The sequence below is a fragment of the Pseudorca crassidens genome, chromosome 2 (assembly GCF_039906515.1).
Source record: "Pseudorca crassidens isolate mPseCra1 chromosome 2, mPseCra1.hap1, whole genome shotgun sequence".
NCBI classification, from domain to species: Eukaryota; Metazoa; Chordata; class Mammalia; order Artiodactyla; family Delphinidae; genus Pseudorca; species Pseudorca crassidens.
This window is the reverse complement of record NC_090297.1, coordinates 35,499,458-35,516,981: the sequence shown is the minus strand read 5'-3', so window position 1 is coordinate 35,516,981 and position 17,524 is coordinate 35,499,458. Positions and strand designations below refer to the sequence as shown.

At 48.9% G+C, this 17,524-nt stretch overlaps 1 protein-coding gene across 6 annotated transcripts in view; it reads right to left on the bottom strand.

The window, feature by feature from the left end:
* The window catches only part of KDM4A (lysine demethylase 4A), a 43,882-nt gene extending 28,122 nt beyond the window's left edge, over positions 1–15,760 (bottom strand). Inside the window, exons 1-10 of one of the 6 annotated variants that reach the window (XM_067725830.1) lie at positions 15,612–15,760; positions 12,580–12,757; positions 11,779–11,954; positions 8,822–8,936; positions 6,624–6,817; positions 4,508–4,557; positions 3,682–3,785; positions 3,139–3,276; positions 2,176–2,426; positions 866–1,065 (exon numbers count right to left, since the gene is read on the bottom strand). In XM_067725830.1, coding sequence (XP_067581931.1) covers positions 866–1,065; positions 2,176–2,426; positions 3,139–3,276; positions 3,682–3,785; positions 4,508–4,557; positions 6,624–6,817; positions 8,822–8,936; positions 11,779–11,954; positions 12,580–12,717 — 1,366 coding nt within the window. In that variant the 5' untranslated portion in view covers positions 12,718–12,757; positions 15,612–15,760. Of the gene's footprint in view, positions 1–865; positions 1,066–2,175; positions 2,427–2,458; positions 2,805–3,138; positions 3,277–3,681; positions 3,786–4,507; positions 4,558–6,623; positions 6,818–8,821; positions 8,937–11,778; positions 11,955–12,579; positions 12,758–15,317; positions 15,432–15,611 lie in introns of those variants that run through there. The other 5 variants (XM_067725829.1, XM_067725834.1, XM_067725831.1 and 2 more) reach the window with 5 other exon arrangements.
* Between the last annotated feature and the right edge of the window lie 1,764 nt (positions 15,761–17,524).

The window sequence follows — 17,524 nt, the reverse complement described above, 5'->3', positions numbered from 1 at the left end:
TACCACCTCTCTCCAGGGTTCTTAAATAAGATTGCTGCGTGTAAGGTGGGAGCACAGCCTTGCACACAGCAGACACTCAGTTAAGTAGCAGCTGTCACTTCCTCAGAAGTCTCCTGCAGCTCAGCAGAGACCCAGAGAAGCCGGGCTAGAAAGACGGCTCAACAGAAGGCAGCAGGGCCCCAGGGTCCAAGTCCATAGTGCTGACTGGCTCTCAGCAGACACTCCAAGGTCCTGTCAACGCAGAGATCCTCCAAACCTGACCCGAGACTGATACAAGCCCCTTCCTAACACATCTGTCCTCAACAACTGTCCTAGTGAATGCTTTCAAACACTGTACCGGACCACACTGTCTGTCCTCTCCTAAAATACAAACGGCCTCTCAAGCCTCCCAATGAGCAAACGCTCAGGCGGCTGGCAGTCCCCACGTCGTCTCATCCCATTTCTCAGGTCGCTCCTGTGACACACCTGTCTCCCACCCTTCCCACCCCTTGTTCAAATCACAGGAAATCACTGCCAGCTCCCCAAGCAGCTCATGCTTGTGCACGTCTCCGGGCCTGGGCCCTGCTCCTCCTATCCGGAAAGCCCCTTCTATGTTCCCCCAGTCTGTCTGCCTGGAAAATCGCTGCTTACTCTGCAAGAGTTAATTCACGGGCACTTCACCAGGCAGAGCGGGGGCGGGGGCCTTTCCCCCATGTTCCTCAGCCGCCCTGGGTGACCCCAACCAAAGCGCTTCCCACACTCCAATCACACCATCTGCTCACAGACCCGCCTCCCCTTTGTCACATCTGTGACCCCGCACTGATGTGGCGTCCAACACAGAAAAGAATGATTAGGGCTGTGGGGAAAAATACCATAACCAACTCACCTGGGAAGGTGAGACTGTCCTCAACTTGGCGCACGGAGCTGTGGGTGGGCCTCACAGGAGCAAGGGCAGCCTGGCACTCCGCCATATCGTACTGTCCAGAGCCCAGCTCCTCCCTGGGGAAGAGCTCGCTCTGACTCACCTCCTGTGGGATTTCAAGACAAACTCGGTGCCTCTTCGTCCCGATACGGTGCTTGGCCAGGCTGCAAGGAGGAGGGCAAACTTTTTAAGAGCCCCAGTATACATCCGCTTACACAAACACCTCCCCACGCAACCCAACTCAACAGCCAGAGCCTGCTTCACACTTCGGTGCCACTTGAGACTGGGGACCTCACCTCCCTGAGCCTGTTCCATCAAATGCAAACAGGGATGTCACCACCCCCTTCACAGGTTTGACGTGAGGCTTAAGAAGAGGTGTGCTGAGCACCTGGCAGAGCGCCTGGTGTACAGCAGGTCCCCGGTAAATGTTCCTCCTTTCTTCCCCACACAGCCCAAGAGAAACTCTCCTGAGGACAGATCCTCTGGCTCAGACACCGAGGACCCTGGCCCCTGCCCTTGTGAGTCTCATTTCCTTCACTACTGTCTCCTTTTCAAAAAGCCCTCAAATGGGGACTTCCCTGGTGGCGCAGTGGTTAAGAATCCACCTACCAATGCAGGGGACATGGGTTCGTGCCCCGGTCCGGGAAGATCCCACATACCGCGGAGCAAGTAAGCCCGTGCGCCACAACTACCCAGCCTGCGCTCTAGAGCCCCGCAAGCCACAACTACTGAGCCCGCGTGCCACAACTACTGAGCCCGTACTCTAGAGCCGGCGAGCCACAACTACTGAAGCCCGCACACCTAGAGCCCATGCTCCACAAGAGAAGCCACTGCGATGAGAAGCCTGCGCACCGCAACGAAGAGTAGCCCCCGCTCGCCACAACTAGAGAAAGCCCATGCACAGCAACAAAGACCCAACGCAGTCAAAAATAAAAAAATAATAATAAATTAATAAATAAATAAATTAATTTTTTAAAAAGCCCTCAAATGGCAGTGAGAAAACTGGCTTCTCTGGCTCAGAGGGAGCCATGCCCTCGCACGCATGTGAGCCTTGCTCCAGCAGACTACGGCCCATGTAGCGGTGCTACCACCCTTGGGTGGCAGCCACGAGGAAGGGCCTGAACACCTCATTGAGGATTCTGGGGCCTGTACCAAGAAAAAACATTCCCTCAGCTGTGCTCAAACACCCCACTCAGAAGCAGCCTCTCGGCAGGCTACGGGAACTGCCAGACACGCCTCCCTCAGGCAGCTGGGCCCGAGGGCTGCAGGGTTACCTCCTCTTCAGGTCACCCTCCTCTCCATCCTCGACCCCCTCCATGTCATCCTCCTCCGGGCACTCCTCCTCCTTCCGGGCTCTCGGGGCCAGTTCACTCTCCTTGAGAAACTCGGCCGCTTCTGGCGTGGGCAGAGTGTGGTCAATGACGGTGCTGTCCTTCCCAGCTTTCCAGAGTTTGTACCTTTCTGGCTGGAACTTCCTCACAAACACGTCCATGGAGATCTTCACCATGTCCTTTCTGCAGGAGCACTGTGGCAAGGTGCCAGAGGAGCTCCAGGTGAGACACTTGCCCTGCTCCTCCCCCGAGCCCCTCCTCCCATCTCCTCCCTCCGAATGGGAAAAGACACAAGACAGTTTAAGGCTGAAATGTTTGGGTTTACAGGCTGAGGGCATAACATCCTTGCAGAGCCTTCACACATGAAAGGAAGCAGGGAAAAAAGGGTGGAGGACACATGGCACTGGGGCGAGTCAACCTGGGCGCTAACTAGGGCGCATGGAGAACGGTTAGAGATGAGGCTCAGCGTTAGACCCTGGATGGTCAACGTCCACCTTCCCTCTGCTGTCTATCCAAGCCAGGACCACAGGAGCGAGTCTACTCCCAGCCAAACGTCCAGCCCTGCTGCTTCCCTAATGTAAAACGAAGCCCTTAAGATTTCTCCTCAACAGAGAAATCCCAGAGTGGCTAAAGAAAGCATTAGCACAGTGTGTAGGTGTAGTTTTAATGCTCAATGGACTCAAGCACGGAAACCTCATTTTATACGACTCAAATCGGAACAGATCTTTTAAAATTCTTTGTGAACACAAGATGCTGGCACTTTAGCACATTCCCCGCCACTCTGCTTCTGAATTCCAGCAGCTCAAAGAAATGTTCTAATCACCAGCCGGTGTATCTAAGAAGGTTGGCTGGCTCAACCAGTCATTTTTAGACACGGTTACTGTGAAGGAAACCCAGCGGACTTACCAGCACAGCTTGTTTGCCATACTCGATCCACCGCCGGGTAGCAAAATTAGTGGACTCAGCACAGTTGAAGCCATGGTTAAAGCCGGCATGGTACCCGTAAGGGAAAGTGATCATAAATTCTCCAGCTTCCTGAGTCACCTGAACAAAAGCAGACGGGAAGCAGCTGCAGCAAACGGCAGGCGTCTTGAGACCTGGGAAGTTGCGCTCCAGCTCTGCTACAACTGAGCTCAGTGGCCAGGGCTGGGTCACAAAACCACTGGGGACCTGGTGTCTTCTGTGACATGCAAAGTCTCTACACATCAGACACCATGACTATAATTAATGACTCCTCCAGATGACACTGTTCAAGGGGGCTTGACCCTCCTCTGGCACCAGGAAGGGGTAGCCCACCTTTAATGCTTCGAGATCAAACGATGATACAGATTAGCCCTGGCCCACACCTGGTACAGAGAATCAAGTAGAATAAAGCTCCTCTGTGAAACACACGCCAGCAAGGGTGGTTTCCGCGTAAGCCAAGGGCTGCTGTGTGCGAAATCCGCTCACCTTGTCAAAGGGAATTCCGTATTTCTTCAGCATTAAAGGCGAAATCAAGGTCATCTTATGGCGGAGAAAAGCCTCACAGCTTTGAGCACTGCCCGGGAAAAAGCCTGTTTAATTGAAAACGGGCACAGTTAATACACAGCCCCACGCTGGCTCTGTAACCCTGGAGTCACCTCACACCGCGCATCTCATCTACATGATAAGGAGGATGAATCACCAATGTGATCTCCACATACTCTTCTAGCTTCAGGTCAATCCTAAGGTTCCACAATGAACCTCTGCGCTGCCTCCTTTGTAGGCTGTTACATGGGTAATCAAATCCTGTTTGGGGGATTGCCCCAGGTGCCTCTGTTCTCACAAAGACCTTTGAAACAATTTAGAGCCTTTCTCCATTCACTGGGATCCTCAATCTTTTGTTAGTAGCACAACTACAGCACACACGACCCAAGCTCTTGTGAAATAGACTCTGTAGAGGTACAAATCTATTGGAGTCCACTTAAAAGAACCAAAGCATAAAATTCAACTTTGACTTGATGATTTGGGTTTTTGGCAAAGAACCAGACCCAATATGACCAATACACTATCCCTAGTCAAATAAACCCATGCATGATAAAATTGAGGCAAACACAGTCTAAGACTTACTAAGTCCCTTCCCAAGACAAAGTGGGAAAAGGCTCTGATTTTAGTCGCTCTGATATGTAACCAATCTGGCAGTCTGGCTCACTCCCCACATGTGGGCCTGAGAAAGGACCACAGCAAGTGGACACCTTAGAGCAATGAGCGCAGCTCACAGGCAGGTCTGACCCAGCAAGCGGAGTGGACCCCGTACCTTTGGCCAGGCGCTCCAGCCGCTTTCCGTGCTCAGGCGGGACGGAGTACCTGCAAACACAAAGAAGCATCAGCCGCTGAGCAGAGGGGCTCGTCTCCCCTTTCAGGACAGCTTGAAATATCAGACTTTTCAACTTCTCAACCACGAGAACCAGATAGGGATCTGGAGAAATGAAGTATTAGACTGTTTGGGCAGAGGGCAGAGCACACGCAGAAGTGTGAGCGATTTTATCTTTTATATTCATTCATTTAACAAGACATTTATTGAATATTTATCATGAACCAGGATTTAGGGTACACACTCAATGTTGCTCTCCTTTATAATGTTGTTCATGCAATAAAAGTTAAAAAAAAAAAAAAAAAGGAGGAGGATGGCATTAAAGTGCTCCTGGCAGAGCCTGAAAGGCCTAACTGGGATGAGATAGAGGGAGGAAGATGGGAAACGAGGTGACAACGGATCAGTTACCAGAGACCTGGCCCCTATGTGCTGAGCCCATTTCCCTTTGTCTCCACAACCGTGTACCGATTATCCAGTAAGCACTCACTCCTCCACCCCCGTGCGTATCTAGACACCATTGGAATTGCCCTTCATTAAAAACTGAACAGAAAAAATAAAAAACACATAGAGGACTATTTAAAACTTTTGCACAACTGTTAAGCTTTATATTCGGGAACTCACGGTAAGTCTGATTTACACTTACAATGCATTCTAAAGATGATTCCACAACAAAACCTTCCCATCCCAAATAGCTCTGTTATGCAACAAAACAGATGAGGAGCTAAGGAAAATGTTTGTCACCTAAAGGACTCTGTGATCCATCAGGCAACATTGCACAGAAGTCTCTAAAGGAACCACTTCAGATGACCTAAAGAGTGTATATAGCAACTAGAAAATCTCTTGACCTGAGAACAAAAAGTCCAATTTCAGGGAACTTCAGAGTAAACATGGTGAAGACACAAAAGCTAGAGTCTAGAAGTCTAGCCACCTAAGGAAGGAACTGGGACAGTAGTTAGGGGGTAATCACAGGCTCAAAAGGGTTTTCCCCCTTCCAATACTGGAAACTGCAAAGCATCTGCCAGAAGAAAAGAAAAGTCCTGGGAAAGGATGTGACTGAAGGTACCGGAAAGGAATGGAGACAGATACAGTCTGCACGACTCCCCATGGCCTGGCCACGGTGTCCCCTCCGGCCTCCTCACTCCTCCGTCCTCACACACAGCACGCAAACCACAAGGGACTTCCTTCCTCTAGTTACTCAAGACACCGTGCTCGCTCTCAAGTGTCTTTGCACGTGTTGTTACAACCACCCAGACACCCTCCCCTCAGTCCGCCTTCCGAACCCACCACCACCACACCCAGCCACGGCCTCACCTGCGAGCTCTCGGCTCAGCTGTCACCTCTTCCAGGGGAGCCTTCTCTAGTCCCCATGCTCACACACCTTCCTGTGTGAACCTATTACAACCACTGTTCCCCATCAGAGCTTTTCTCCCACTTTCTCTCTCCTAACCAGTCCCCTAGCGGTGTGAGGGTGGGCACCCCATCTGTCTTTTGCTTTGCCGAAGGCAGCATCTTCGCTAACATGCTGAGATAGACGGGTGGGCGCAGGAAGAAACGAGAGAGCTTTCTCTGATTTCTCCCCAGCCAGACGGCGGCCTCGGTGGGGAACGGGGAGCGGACGCTGAGTGGTCCTGCGTCCCCTCGTGAGTAAAGCACACACTGCTGCTCACCAAATATTTTTTCCATGAGGAAAAGAAAGCTTTCTATCATCTGAAGAAGTGACTCCAGTCTTGGAAGTCTGCTTCTAAGAAATGCCTCAGGCCTGTTCAGAAAAAGGAACCAGACAGTGGGAGAGCGCCCATGGCTCTCGGTCACTCAGGCACCTTTCTGCTTTCATCCTGTGGTACTAAGTGCCCGGCCCGCTAACGCTTGCTACTCCCAAGGGCAGGGAGAGCACCAGAGCTCAAACAGCACCTTACTGCTTGAAAGTCGGAACAAAATGTAACACACCAGTCCCACCCTAAGCCTGCCGAACCATAATCTGCATTTTGCCCGATTCCAAGGTGTTCCCTGGGTACATGAAAGCTGAGAAGCCCCAGTGCCAAGTGCAGGCCGACTTTACCAGGATTTGGGTTCTCCGAAGTGCAGGTAATTGATGCTGTACAGGTCCATGTCTTCGGTGTGCCAGGCAAAGGATGTCTTCCACATGCCGAAGTACAGGTATGGGGTGTTCACGCCCTCAATGGTGATCCCGCTCTCCTTTTCCACCAAGTCCAGGATTGTTTTCAGGCGGCCAATATTCCACTCATCAACATGCTGCAGAGGAAGTTACACTGAATATAAACTGAGGCTCTGAACCCACCAATCACAGAGCAGGTCACAGGTGAGCTGTCACTCCTAACAAAGATTAGGAATAATGTTGAAACTACATGGTCCTGAAGACCACAGCACCCCTCACTCGCTGTTCAGAGCTGCCACTGGAACTGACGCCATTATACCTCTGAAGGGCAAACACCAGTTGGTGAACAACACTGAACACTAGTACATGAAAGATGAAAAAGGAGGGACAGCCACCTGTTCTAAACCCAAGAGGAAGAGTTTGCACAGAAGCTAAAGAAACTTAGGTCAGGACTTCCCTGGTGGTGCAGTGGTTAAGAATCCGCCTGCCAATGCAGGGGACAAGGGTTCGGGCCGTGGTCCAGGAAGATCCCACATGCCGTAGAGCAACTAAGCCCGTGCACCACAACTACTGAGCCTGCACTCTAGAGCCCGCAGCCACAACTACTGAGCCCACATGCCACAACTATTGAAGCCCGCACACCTAGAGACCATGCTCCGCAACAAGAGGAGCCACCGCAATGAGAAGCCCATGCACCGCAACGAAGAGTAGCACCCGCTCGCCGCAACTAGAGAGCCCGCGTACAGCAACGAAGACCCAACGCAGCCAAAAATAAATTAATTTTAAAAAAAAGAAAAAGAAAGAAACTTAAGTCGAAAGAGCAAAGTACTGTCAAACCATAAAAAATACAAAGCATGGGAATCAACTGTACTCATTTGTGACTTATCCAGCCCTTATTTCCACTGGGCAGTGTCTTCAGTAAAAAGTCTACAATGTGGGGGCTTCCCTGGTGGCGCAGTGGTTGAGAGTCCGCCTGCCGATACAGGGGACACGGGTTTGTGCCCTGGTCCGGGAAGATCCCACATGCCGTGGAGCGGCTGGGCCCGTGGGCCATGGCCGCTGAGCCTGCGCGTCCGGAGCCTGTGCTCCGCAACGGGAGAGGCCACAGCAGTGAGAGGCCCACGTACCGCAAAAAAAAAAAAAAAAAAAAAAAAGTCTACAATGTTATCCTGAGTTGTAAAGGTCATCGAGGAGCCCACTTCCTATAAGTACGTTCTGGATTTATGCCTACAAGCTTCACTTCCCACCACCCAAAAAAGCTGTCATCAACAAAACTGGAATCCACTTTTTAAACATCTTCCTTCAAATAATTTACAAAAACAATAAATTAATCGGAGTGATAATCCCTAAAACACCCTACAGTTTTTTTTTTTGTTGTTTTGTTTTTTGCGGTACGCGGGCCTCTCACTGTTGTGGCCTCTCCCGTTGTGGAGCACAGACTCCGGACGCGCAGGCTCAGCGGCCATGGCTCACGTGCCCAGCCGCTCCGCGGCATGTGGGATCTTCCCGGATCGGGGCACAAACCCATGTCCCCTGCATCGGCAGGCGGACTCTCAACCACTGCGCCACCAGGGAAGCCCCCTACAGATTTTTTAATCATCCAAAAAACAGTCCCAAATATTTCTTCCTTGTACCGTATCTAAGGCTGTTCTCTATGCCAAAAAGCACTAAATCCTAAGCCAATGCAATTTGTTAAAACAGCTTTTGCTACAGAATCTTGTTTGAGGATTCTGCAAATCTAAATATGTTCCTCTTCTTAAATATATACCCCTTCGATTATATTGGTCAGTGATCTTTTTTCTTCAGAAACTACATTGCCCTCCCCCAACATTTCATTTACTGTGATCCCACCCTTTCTAGAACTCATCAGTGCTACCACCCACGGACTCTTCTAACAGCCCTTGCTAAAAACACCATATCATCCAATTCACATGTAGAGTGGGAGAAATAAAATTCAGTCACATGCAAAACTACCCACAATTAAGTGAGCACAGCCCATCACCTGGGGGTGGGCCGTTCCTTTGTCCAGACACCCGTTCAGCAAAACAGCTTTTTGGTGCCCACTACATGCTGGGCAGATGAAAATGGGATTAAATTACAAAATCGCAGAAATGCTGCATAGAGATCCCAGGAAGTCTCACCTTTTCATAGAGAGTGCCATTCACATCTGCACCATAGATTGGGGGATTGAATGTGAGATTTTTCCAGTATTTCCGTTCAAGCTCTTCAAATTCACTATAGCGTGGGGTACAGTACCTTTAAAAAGTTTAAAAAAAAAGTGTTAGCCACTTATAAGGGACTAAATACATGAGGCATTATGAACGGCACGAGACACAATCCCTGTTCCAGGGATAGCAAGACATTTCAAATGAACAAGACATAACCTTGGCCTTCAAGGTTCCAATACAGTACCCAGTAACTCCCTCAACGTTCTGGGCCCAAAAAAGGTAACATACACAAAGATGTAAGCCCATCTTCCTTAAGAATGATATCCTCCACTCTTTCAAGAGACTCTACTATAACTACACACTGCACCCGTCAGGAGTAGCCTGGCCACACAGGGAGAAAATAGGCTTCCAAACCTGTGAGAACCAAGACTGCAAATCCCTATGTATCCACAGACAACCAAAACCCAGCACATGGAGAGCTGAGGCCCTGGAAAAGAATTTACTTCCCTGCACTCTAAGGAAGCGTCTCCAAGAGGGCTAACTTCAGTTGTCACTGCTACATTCCCAGCATCCTATGCAGTGTGGCTAACATTCAACAAATAATCATGCCTGAAAACCAAATATTTTAATAAAAATATAAAATAGTCCTAAAAACATAAAAATAGGTTTCTGCACATCAAATGTTCCATATAGCAAAATACATGTGTATACATATGCTCACACACTCAAATACACACACACCACTATCTATCTATCTATCTATCTATATCTCCCCACATAATACCATTAAAAATGTCTGTACTCTTTTTTTTTGTTTGTTTGTTTTTGCGATATGCGGGCCTCTCACTGTTGTGGCCTCTCCCGTTGCGGAGCACAGGCTCCAGACGTGCAGGCTCAGCAGCCATGGCTCACGGGCCCAGCCGCTCCGCGGCATGTGGGATCTTCCCGGACCGGGGCACGAACCCGTGTCCCCTGCATCGGCAGGTGGACTCTCAACCACTGCGCCACCAGGGAAGCCCAATATCTGTACTCTTTAGCTCAATAATCACATACTGAAAACTTACTCCCAAAACAATCTTTTAAAAATTCAAACCACTTAAAAATTACTACACAATTTAAAAAGAGTAACGTGTAAACCTAATAGGTATTTGAAAATGCACACTATAACTCAAATGGCCAAAAAACATGATAAGGAGTGGAAGACCAAAATGAAACTGTGTGGAGATGAGATGAGTGGGGAAAAAAAAATCTTACTTTAAATACTGCCTTACATTTTGATGTTAAACTAATGAATCATGAAGTTTAGAATTCTCAAGTTCTAAACCCTTTAAATACAAATAACTCTACTTCCAACTGATCTGCTTTAAAAGTTTAGGTTTTTACCCTACTGGGTTTTCTTAAAGCTGGCTGACCACACAGACAGAAATCAAAGGTAAGAATTGATTGTATTTCGGATGAAGGGAAAAGACACAGGACCGGCTGATTTAAAAAGAGGTGTCCTGAAAGAAGGTAAGGCCTACCATATGTTGATGAGACAGGAAGAACAGCACAGGGGCCTGAGTGAGGCCAACCCGACGTGAAACAAAGCAAGTGTGCTTGGCACGGCGCAGAGCTAGGAAGCAGACATGAAGACGGCACAGCCTCTCATCTGCGGAGCATGGCACACTTCTTCAACAGGCTTTTACACAGATTCCCTCATTAGACAGCAGGTTGGCCAGCAATAGAGATGCTTTAAGAGTTAGGCTGCCAATAAAATTGGAAGCCCACACTTAGAACTGTGCTATGTCAAAGGAAAAGAAGGCAGAGCACAGACGGAGAAAGAGCGCGACCTGATGTGAGATGATAAAGCACTCCAAGTGTGAAGCCTGGCAAGCTGAGGCTCTACTGCGAGCCTCCACGGCAGAGCCGCAAAAACGTCTGGCTGGGGGCTTCCCTGGTGGTGCAGTGGTTGAGAGTCCACCTGCCGATGCAGGGGACACGGGTTCGTGCCCCGGTCCGGGAAGATCCCACATGCCGCAGAGCGGCTGGGCCCGTGAGCCATGGCCGCTGAGCCTGCGCGTCCGGAGCCTGTGCTCTGCAACGGGAGAGGCCACAACAGTGAGAGGTCCGCGTACCGCAAAAAAAAAAAAAAAAAAAAAGTCTGGCTGAAACCAAGATATGTGTGGACCAAAAAGGCTCAGGAGAAGAGGCAAGGGGGAGGAAGGAATCCCTTGTGGAGCCACAAAATGAAGAAGTAACAAGGGAAGGGAGAAGATCCAAGCAAGAGGATTAAGGACTAGTCAGAGCCCAATGAGGGGAACACACAACTTATTCTCTGTAAATCTGAGGTAATGAGAGCAAAATATTAAAAACAGCAGAGAAAAACAACTGAAGACAGCAGACCTAAACAAAGATGTTTCCAACAGAGACAAGAATGTACAGATGATGATGGAGTGATAGAAAACAGCAACCAGCCTGGTAGTTCACTCACATTTGGATAATGTCACAAAGGAAATGAGATAGCATCTGTAGGGGTAGTGAGGAGTTTGCCATGATTAAAGACAGGAGGACCCAGACGGAAGAGATTAACTTAAACTACGAAGGCCACTTTTTGATAAGTGGGTAGTTATCAATACATCCGGCCAACGCTCCTCTTGAACCAACTCCAAGTTTCCCCTTTGCAACCTTGCAAATTATTAGAGTCAGAAAATGATCCTACTTTTGAAGGAAAAACAATGGGATTACTTTATGTAAAAATATGTACAAGTTTAGACTGTGACTGTGTACCGAGATGAGGAACGCTTCCATGTAAAGAGCGGACAGAGAGACAGATACTAGAGGTGAGGAAACTATTTTTCAGCGGGATGGCAGCAGTCCTGGAGACTGCTTTGCACGTGAGATATCAGGTCCCAGATGCTAGGACAGGTGGGAAGGAATGTGTTTTCACTCACTTATCGCTATTGGCTATCTTGCGGAACTCTCGAACAGTCATGGCTTTCTTCTGTATGTTGTACTGAGTAAAAAGGCCAGACTGCCCAGTCACTAGCTGCTGGATGGGGGCAGGAATGACCAGGTCATCAATATCATCATAGGACGCTCGTGGCTTCCACTCCTTTGGAGGAACAACCTGTAGGGAACACAAGAAACAAAGAGATCAGAAACCTGACAAGCTGGTCAGAGTCCAAGAAGTGTGCAGGCCAACAGCCGATTCTACTAAAAAGTCACATGGATTTAACCATGCTCACCCAAACACGGCAAGTCACACTGTCATGCTAGCCCTGATCCAGTTCTGCTACCAACTAGCTGCCTCGTTGCAATGATCTAAGGTACGGAATTCTCAGCCTCAGAATCTTATCTGGGCACCAAGACAAGAGGTTGAAGAGTTGATTCTCTCTCAATCTAACAGAAAGTTCACATGGGAAGCCAAATTACTATCAGAGTGCTGGATGAGACCGAAACCGAGAACGAGAGAAGTTGGATTGATGAAAACACCCTTCTCCACCAAGAGATGGAAGCACCACAGCAGCTGGCCCTGGGACACTGCTCTCTTCCTCCCTTTTAAACATTCTAAGCAGCTCTTCTCCAACCTAAAAAGAGATGCTTCAGATGTTAACGAAAGGAATTAACTTGTAAATAGGACAGCAAATATTCAACTACCACCAAGCCTGCCTTTCAGTAAAACTCGGTTCTTCCAGCCTTCATTTAGGAAAAATCTTACTGCCACCCTGAGTCCCAAAGGCCCCGTCCCCCACCTTAGCCAGCCCAGCCCGATGAGCTCCTTGGGATTCAATGTAGGCAATATAACGACTGAAGTTCCGGAACTCCTCCATAGTCGGGTAAAAGGTCATTATCCGAGCACTGGGATTCAAGGTTTCAGATTCAGAAGCCATTTTCCCTCCTTTTTTGAGGTCACTTTGGTCAGGCAGGAATCTGAAGAAATACATTAAGAACATAAAATTATATAAAATGTGGGCTTCCCTGGCGGCGCAGTGGTTAAGAATCCGCCTGCCGATGCACGGGACACGGGTTCGAGTCCTGGTCTGGGAAGATCCCACATGCCGCAGAGCAACTAAGCCTGTGCGCCACAACTACTGAGCCTGCGCTCCAGAGCCCGCAAGCCACAGCTACGGAAGCCCACGCACCTAGAGCCCATGCTCCGCAACAAAAGAAGCCACTGCAATGACAAGCCTGCACACTGCAATGAAGAGTAGCCCCCGCTCACCGCCACTACAGAAAGCCCATGCGCAGCAACAAAGACCCAACACAACCAAAAATAAATATTTTTTAAAATGTTAAAAAAAATTATATAAAATGGGGCTTCCCTGGTGGCGCAGTGGTTGAGAGTCCACCTGCCGATGCAGGGGACACCGGTTCGTGCCCCGGTCCGGGAGGATCCCACATGCCGCAGAGCGGCTGGGCCCGTGAGCCATGGCCGCTGAGCCTGCGCGTCTGGAGCCTGTGCTCCGCAGCGGGTGAGGCCACAGCAGTGAGAGGCCGGCGTACCACAAAAAAAAAAAAAAAAAAAAATTATATAAAATGTAATTAAGATTGAATGCTGGAAATGTCAGTGCTGAAAGAAATTCTGAAGCAGCTCTAAGACCTCACACCTGGAATCTGCCTCTAGGCAGGTCATTTAAATGAGTAAGACACACTGGGACAGAAAAGGTTCTGTCTAAAGGATTCTAATGTATAAAATTGCCTGTATTTAAACCTGACTTACATGGAGACATTGTTTCAGCTAAAAAAGGGAAACTGCAATTATTTGGTTGTTGGTCCCATCTAACAAAGCAGCTGCCCCGCCCATATTTTCCCCTTCTCTTTTCAGCTGCTCCCTTATTCACACCTTGCTGTTTCTAAGTATTAAATTCAATATACTACAACCAGATTTTTTTTAAATAAAAATCAATCTACGGGCTCCCTTCTAGGGCAAAGCTTTAAAACAGGATTCTAGATTCCTAAGAAAAGTTAGTTGGCTACCAGATTACAAAGTTTAAGGGTTAAAGAGTACCCTGATATTAGTAGCCTGAGCTATGATTTTTAAAACTCTAAAGTGAAATTATTCTCATATCTAAACCAAAATGCAGTTTCGGCACTGCTATACGAAGTCAAGCTAGAGACTAGTTCAATTGCGCTGTACCCAGAACTCAAAGGACAAAATTTAAACAGGCAATAAACTGGCAATAAAGGGCAAACTTCATAACTGACTGGAGGTGAAATAAATACTACTTTGTTTTTAGATGAGGCCTTCAGTTAAGTGGGTGCATCCCCATTGCCTGGTAACACAATAGACTATTTTGACTGAATAAGAACCAAGTACACCAGCTAAAAGAAGCCAGTTTAGAAGCAAAAACCGTATGTCCTTTTCTTTACTCAATTCCCCCAAATCTGGGTCCCAAAGCCATGGCAGTTCAGCTCCAAGAGTCCCCTTGAGAGCTGGAGCGATCAGAAGGGAGGAAACTGTGTCCAACCTACCAACAATCTAGTAAAAGGTTGGGAAGACAGCATGGAGTAGAACTGTCTCAGGTAGGAGAGAAGACAAGTCCCAGTACCTGCATCTCTCCGGGTTCCATTTCACCAAAAATAAAGTGCGTTCCTGGCCTGGTGCTTTCCTGCACCTCGTCGAACTTTGCATGGCAGATATACTGTAAGCCCTGTTTTACATACCAGGAAATTTACCCACAGTCCTGTAATGTTCTCCTAGTGCTCCTGCCATTACACTGTGCTGCCTACAGCATAATCTCCACTTAGTCTAAGCCCTTTACAAGGGCAGATCCAAGTGTAGAGGAACCTAAAGTTTTATGCAATCTTGAAGACCCTCTCTTTAAAAAAAGAATACAAAGTATCTTACTCTTGCAAATTTTATAAAGACACATAATCATGTGAACACAGTGTTAGGGCCCATCGTAGGGCCTCCCAAACCCCTAATGGGGCTTCATCTGCCTCTGGCCTTATTCATCTTTGTAAGCCTAGAACCTAGAACAATGCACGGCACAGAGGAGGCACTCAGTAACTGTTGAGTAACCGATTTCTTTCCTCTTACCTCAACTGCTCATTCCTTTTCTTCTACCCTAGGATTCCCTTCCCTCAATCTATTTCCTGGGGAAAGTTCCCATTCCCTGACACCTTCCTCTCCCAACCCAGCAACAAAGCCTACTGGTTTAAGAGAGCACTGCCCCGGAGTTAAAACAACTCTGAATACAGATCCAGTCTCTGCCATTTATTAGCTGTGTGACCTTGGCTGTGTAAGCTGCCCGAGTCTCAGTTTCTCCTCCTGTAAAATGGGGATCCCAACCTCCTTGCCCGGCAGGGTTGCTGTGATTAACTCAGATGATGCAAGCGAAACGCTAAGCACTAGGCCGGGTACTTATCAACTCAATAAAGGGAGCTGTTGCTAACAACCACCTCAAACTCCCGCCCCCTCCCCTCGCAGATGCTCCCGCGGGTATCGCTCCCAAAGTAGCCCCCCGCTCCCAAGGTCCCCGAAGCTCACCGCGTAGACGCCTGGCCCCTCCCGGCCCCGCCGCCTAGGCGAGTGAGTCCGGGCCGCAGGAAGAAGAAAATAAGGCCCAGTAGACCCGCCCACCCTTCCCGACGTCCATTGGCTATAAGAGATTGGAAAGGGCCAATCTCAGGACCCATTTCAGAAGCGCCTGCTCCCATTGACCGAGAACCATGCCTATCACTGACCGTTGAAGACCGCCCTCCGCCCCTCCCCCACCAGAGCTCACGGTCACGGCTACAGAAGCAACAAACCTAAAGGATTCAAAAACCCTCTGGTTCTTACTTAAAGCCCACTGCCCCGGCAGGGCTAAGGCCCGACTTCTGCTGTCGCCACTAGCCGATCCCTCTGCTTTCCCAGCCGGCGAAGGACGAAGCTCCGCCTCCTCTAAAGTAGGCCTCTGCGCAGTCGCACAGCGCTCCACAGAGTCAACCAATCCAGGGGCTGCCAGAAGCCTTCAAACAGCCAATGAACGCGCTCTGCAGCCGCCCCAAAGTACTGGCACATCAATCGGCTCAGCCTATGAGCGCCGGCTAGGGCTGTTGCCGGGAGGAAACGCTGTACCACTCGCGACCGCGGCCACTGAGCATCTCTGCTGAATCGCAGAACTGGCCAATCGCAGGCGGGCTTCTGGCCGCCCGTAGCTAATCTGGATTAAAAGAGTTGAGTGCCTAGAAATGGGCTAGTTGGCCAGGGTAAAGGCACTGATGGGGTTGTTGTAGGATGTTTCTAACGAAAGGGTGGGGACAGTCTTCTGCGGGGTGAGTAGAACCCTTACCTAAGGTAAAAGTGCGCTGGGGACCCTTAGGGGTGGCTTCCGAGGTCAAGGAGTTCCTGATAAGGTGACCTACCTGTCCCAGATTGCCCAGTACTGTCTCGGTTTTTAAAACGAAAAAAGTCCCGTGTCTTGGGAACCCCCTCACTTGCCGGCAAACCGGGACATTTCTTGAAAGGAGCAGTTCCTAAGGGGAAAGGAGCTCTGTGGGTCATTAGGATAAGTCCTGAGCAGGGATGTCCTTAGGGTCATTAAAAAGCAGTTCCTCCGTGAGTAAGGATTTGGGGGTCATTAGGAGCAGCTCTTGAGGTGGAGGGGAGAAGATCCTGGAAGTCATTAAACACACTTCTGGCGGGTGAGGGGGTCCCTGGAAGTCATTAGGAACTGTTCCTGAGAGGTAGTGAGTCGCCCTAAGGAGCACCCAGATTGTCAAGGGTGATGGGGAAGGAAGCAGACAGGACACTCTGATAGGTCAAAGAGAAAAGTAGAATACCCTCAACCTGAGTCATGAAAGATGTACAAAGTTACTCCCAGATGAGTAGTGCTGTGGTGCACTGTAAAGGGCTATGGAGGGACTTCCCTGGTGGTTCAGTGGCTAAGAGTCTGCGTTCCCAGTGCAGGGGGCCCCGGTTCCATCCCTGGTCAGGGAACTAGATCCCACATGCCTCAGAGTTCTCATGCCGCAACTAAAGGTCCCACGTGCCGCAACTAAGACCCGCCACAGACAAATAAATAAATATTTTTTTTAAAAAAAGGAGCTGTGGAGTCAGATCTTGTTCAAAACTAGTCGCTCCTCTAAGTTTGGGTTTTCCCACGAGTAAAACGGAAAAGATAATACCTGCCTTGCAGGATTGTTGTAAAGATGAGAGTTAATATATGTTGGTGAAAAGGATACATTCCATTACATAGAATGGAATGGACATAAAACAACTATGATTTATAACCAGGGGCTGGGCACATGCTGCCCCCACCGCCCCCCAAAGAAAGCATGGTTCTGTTTCAAAAAAGACAAGAGAATGACTGTTGGGTAGGCAACCAATAGTCTTTCACAACAATTATACAGGTTTTCTCTCTTGACCTAGTAAGGTAATAAATTAGATAACAGATTATATTGCTTAGCTCAGAAAATTGCTAAGAGAATGGCTGAAGAATCCAACCTGGAGTATACATAACAAGGAAAATCACCCCAAATCACCCACCACTCTCCTCAATGCTGCCCGCAAACATGAGGTGCTGTGGCTTGCCTCACTGACTGTCCTGGGCATGGATACAGTGGCTAGCACTGCTGTCACTACCAACTACTCCAGGAATTTAATCTTGTTACATTTCCCACTGCTGCCAAAAAGGATTTTCCAGGATCGCTCTTACTTTGTATCACTAGCTTCCACTTGGTGTGTGCACATGATAGGTGGAACCTAGATCC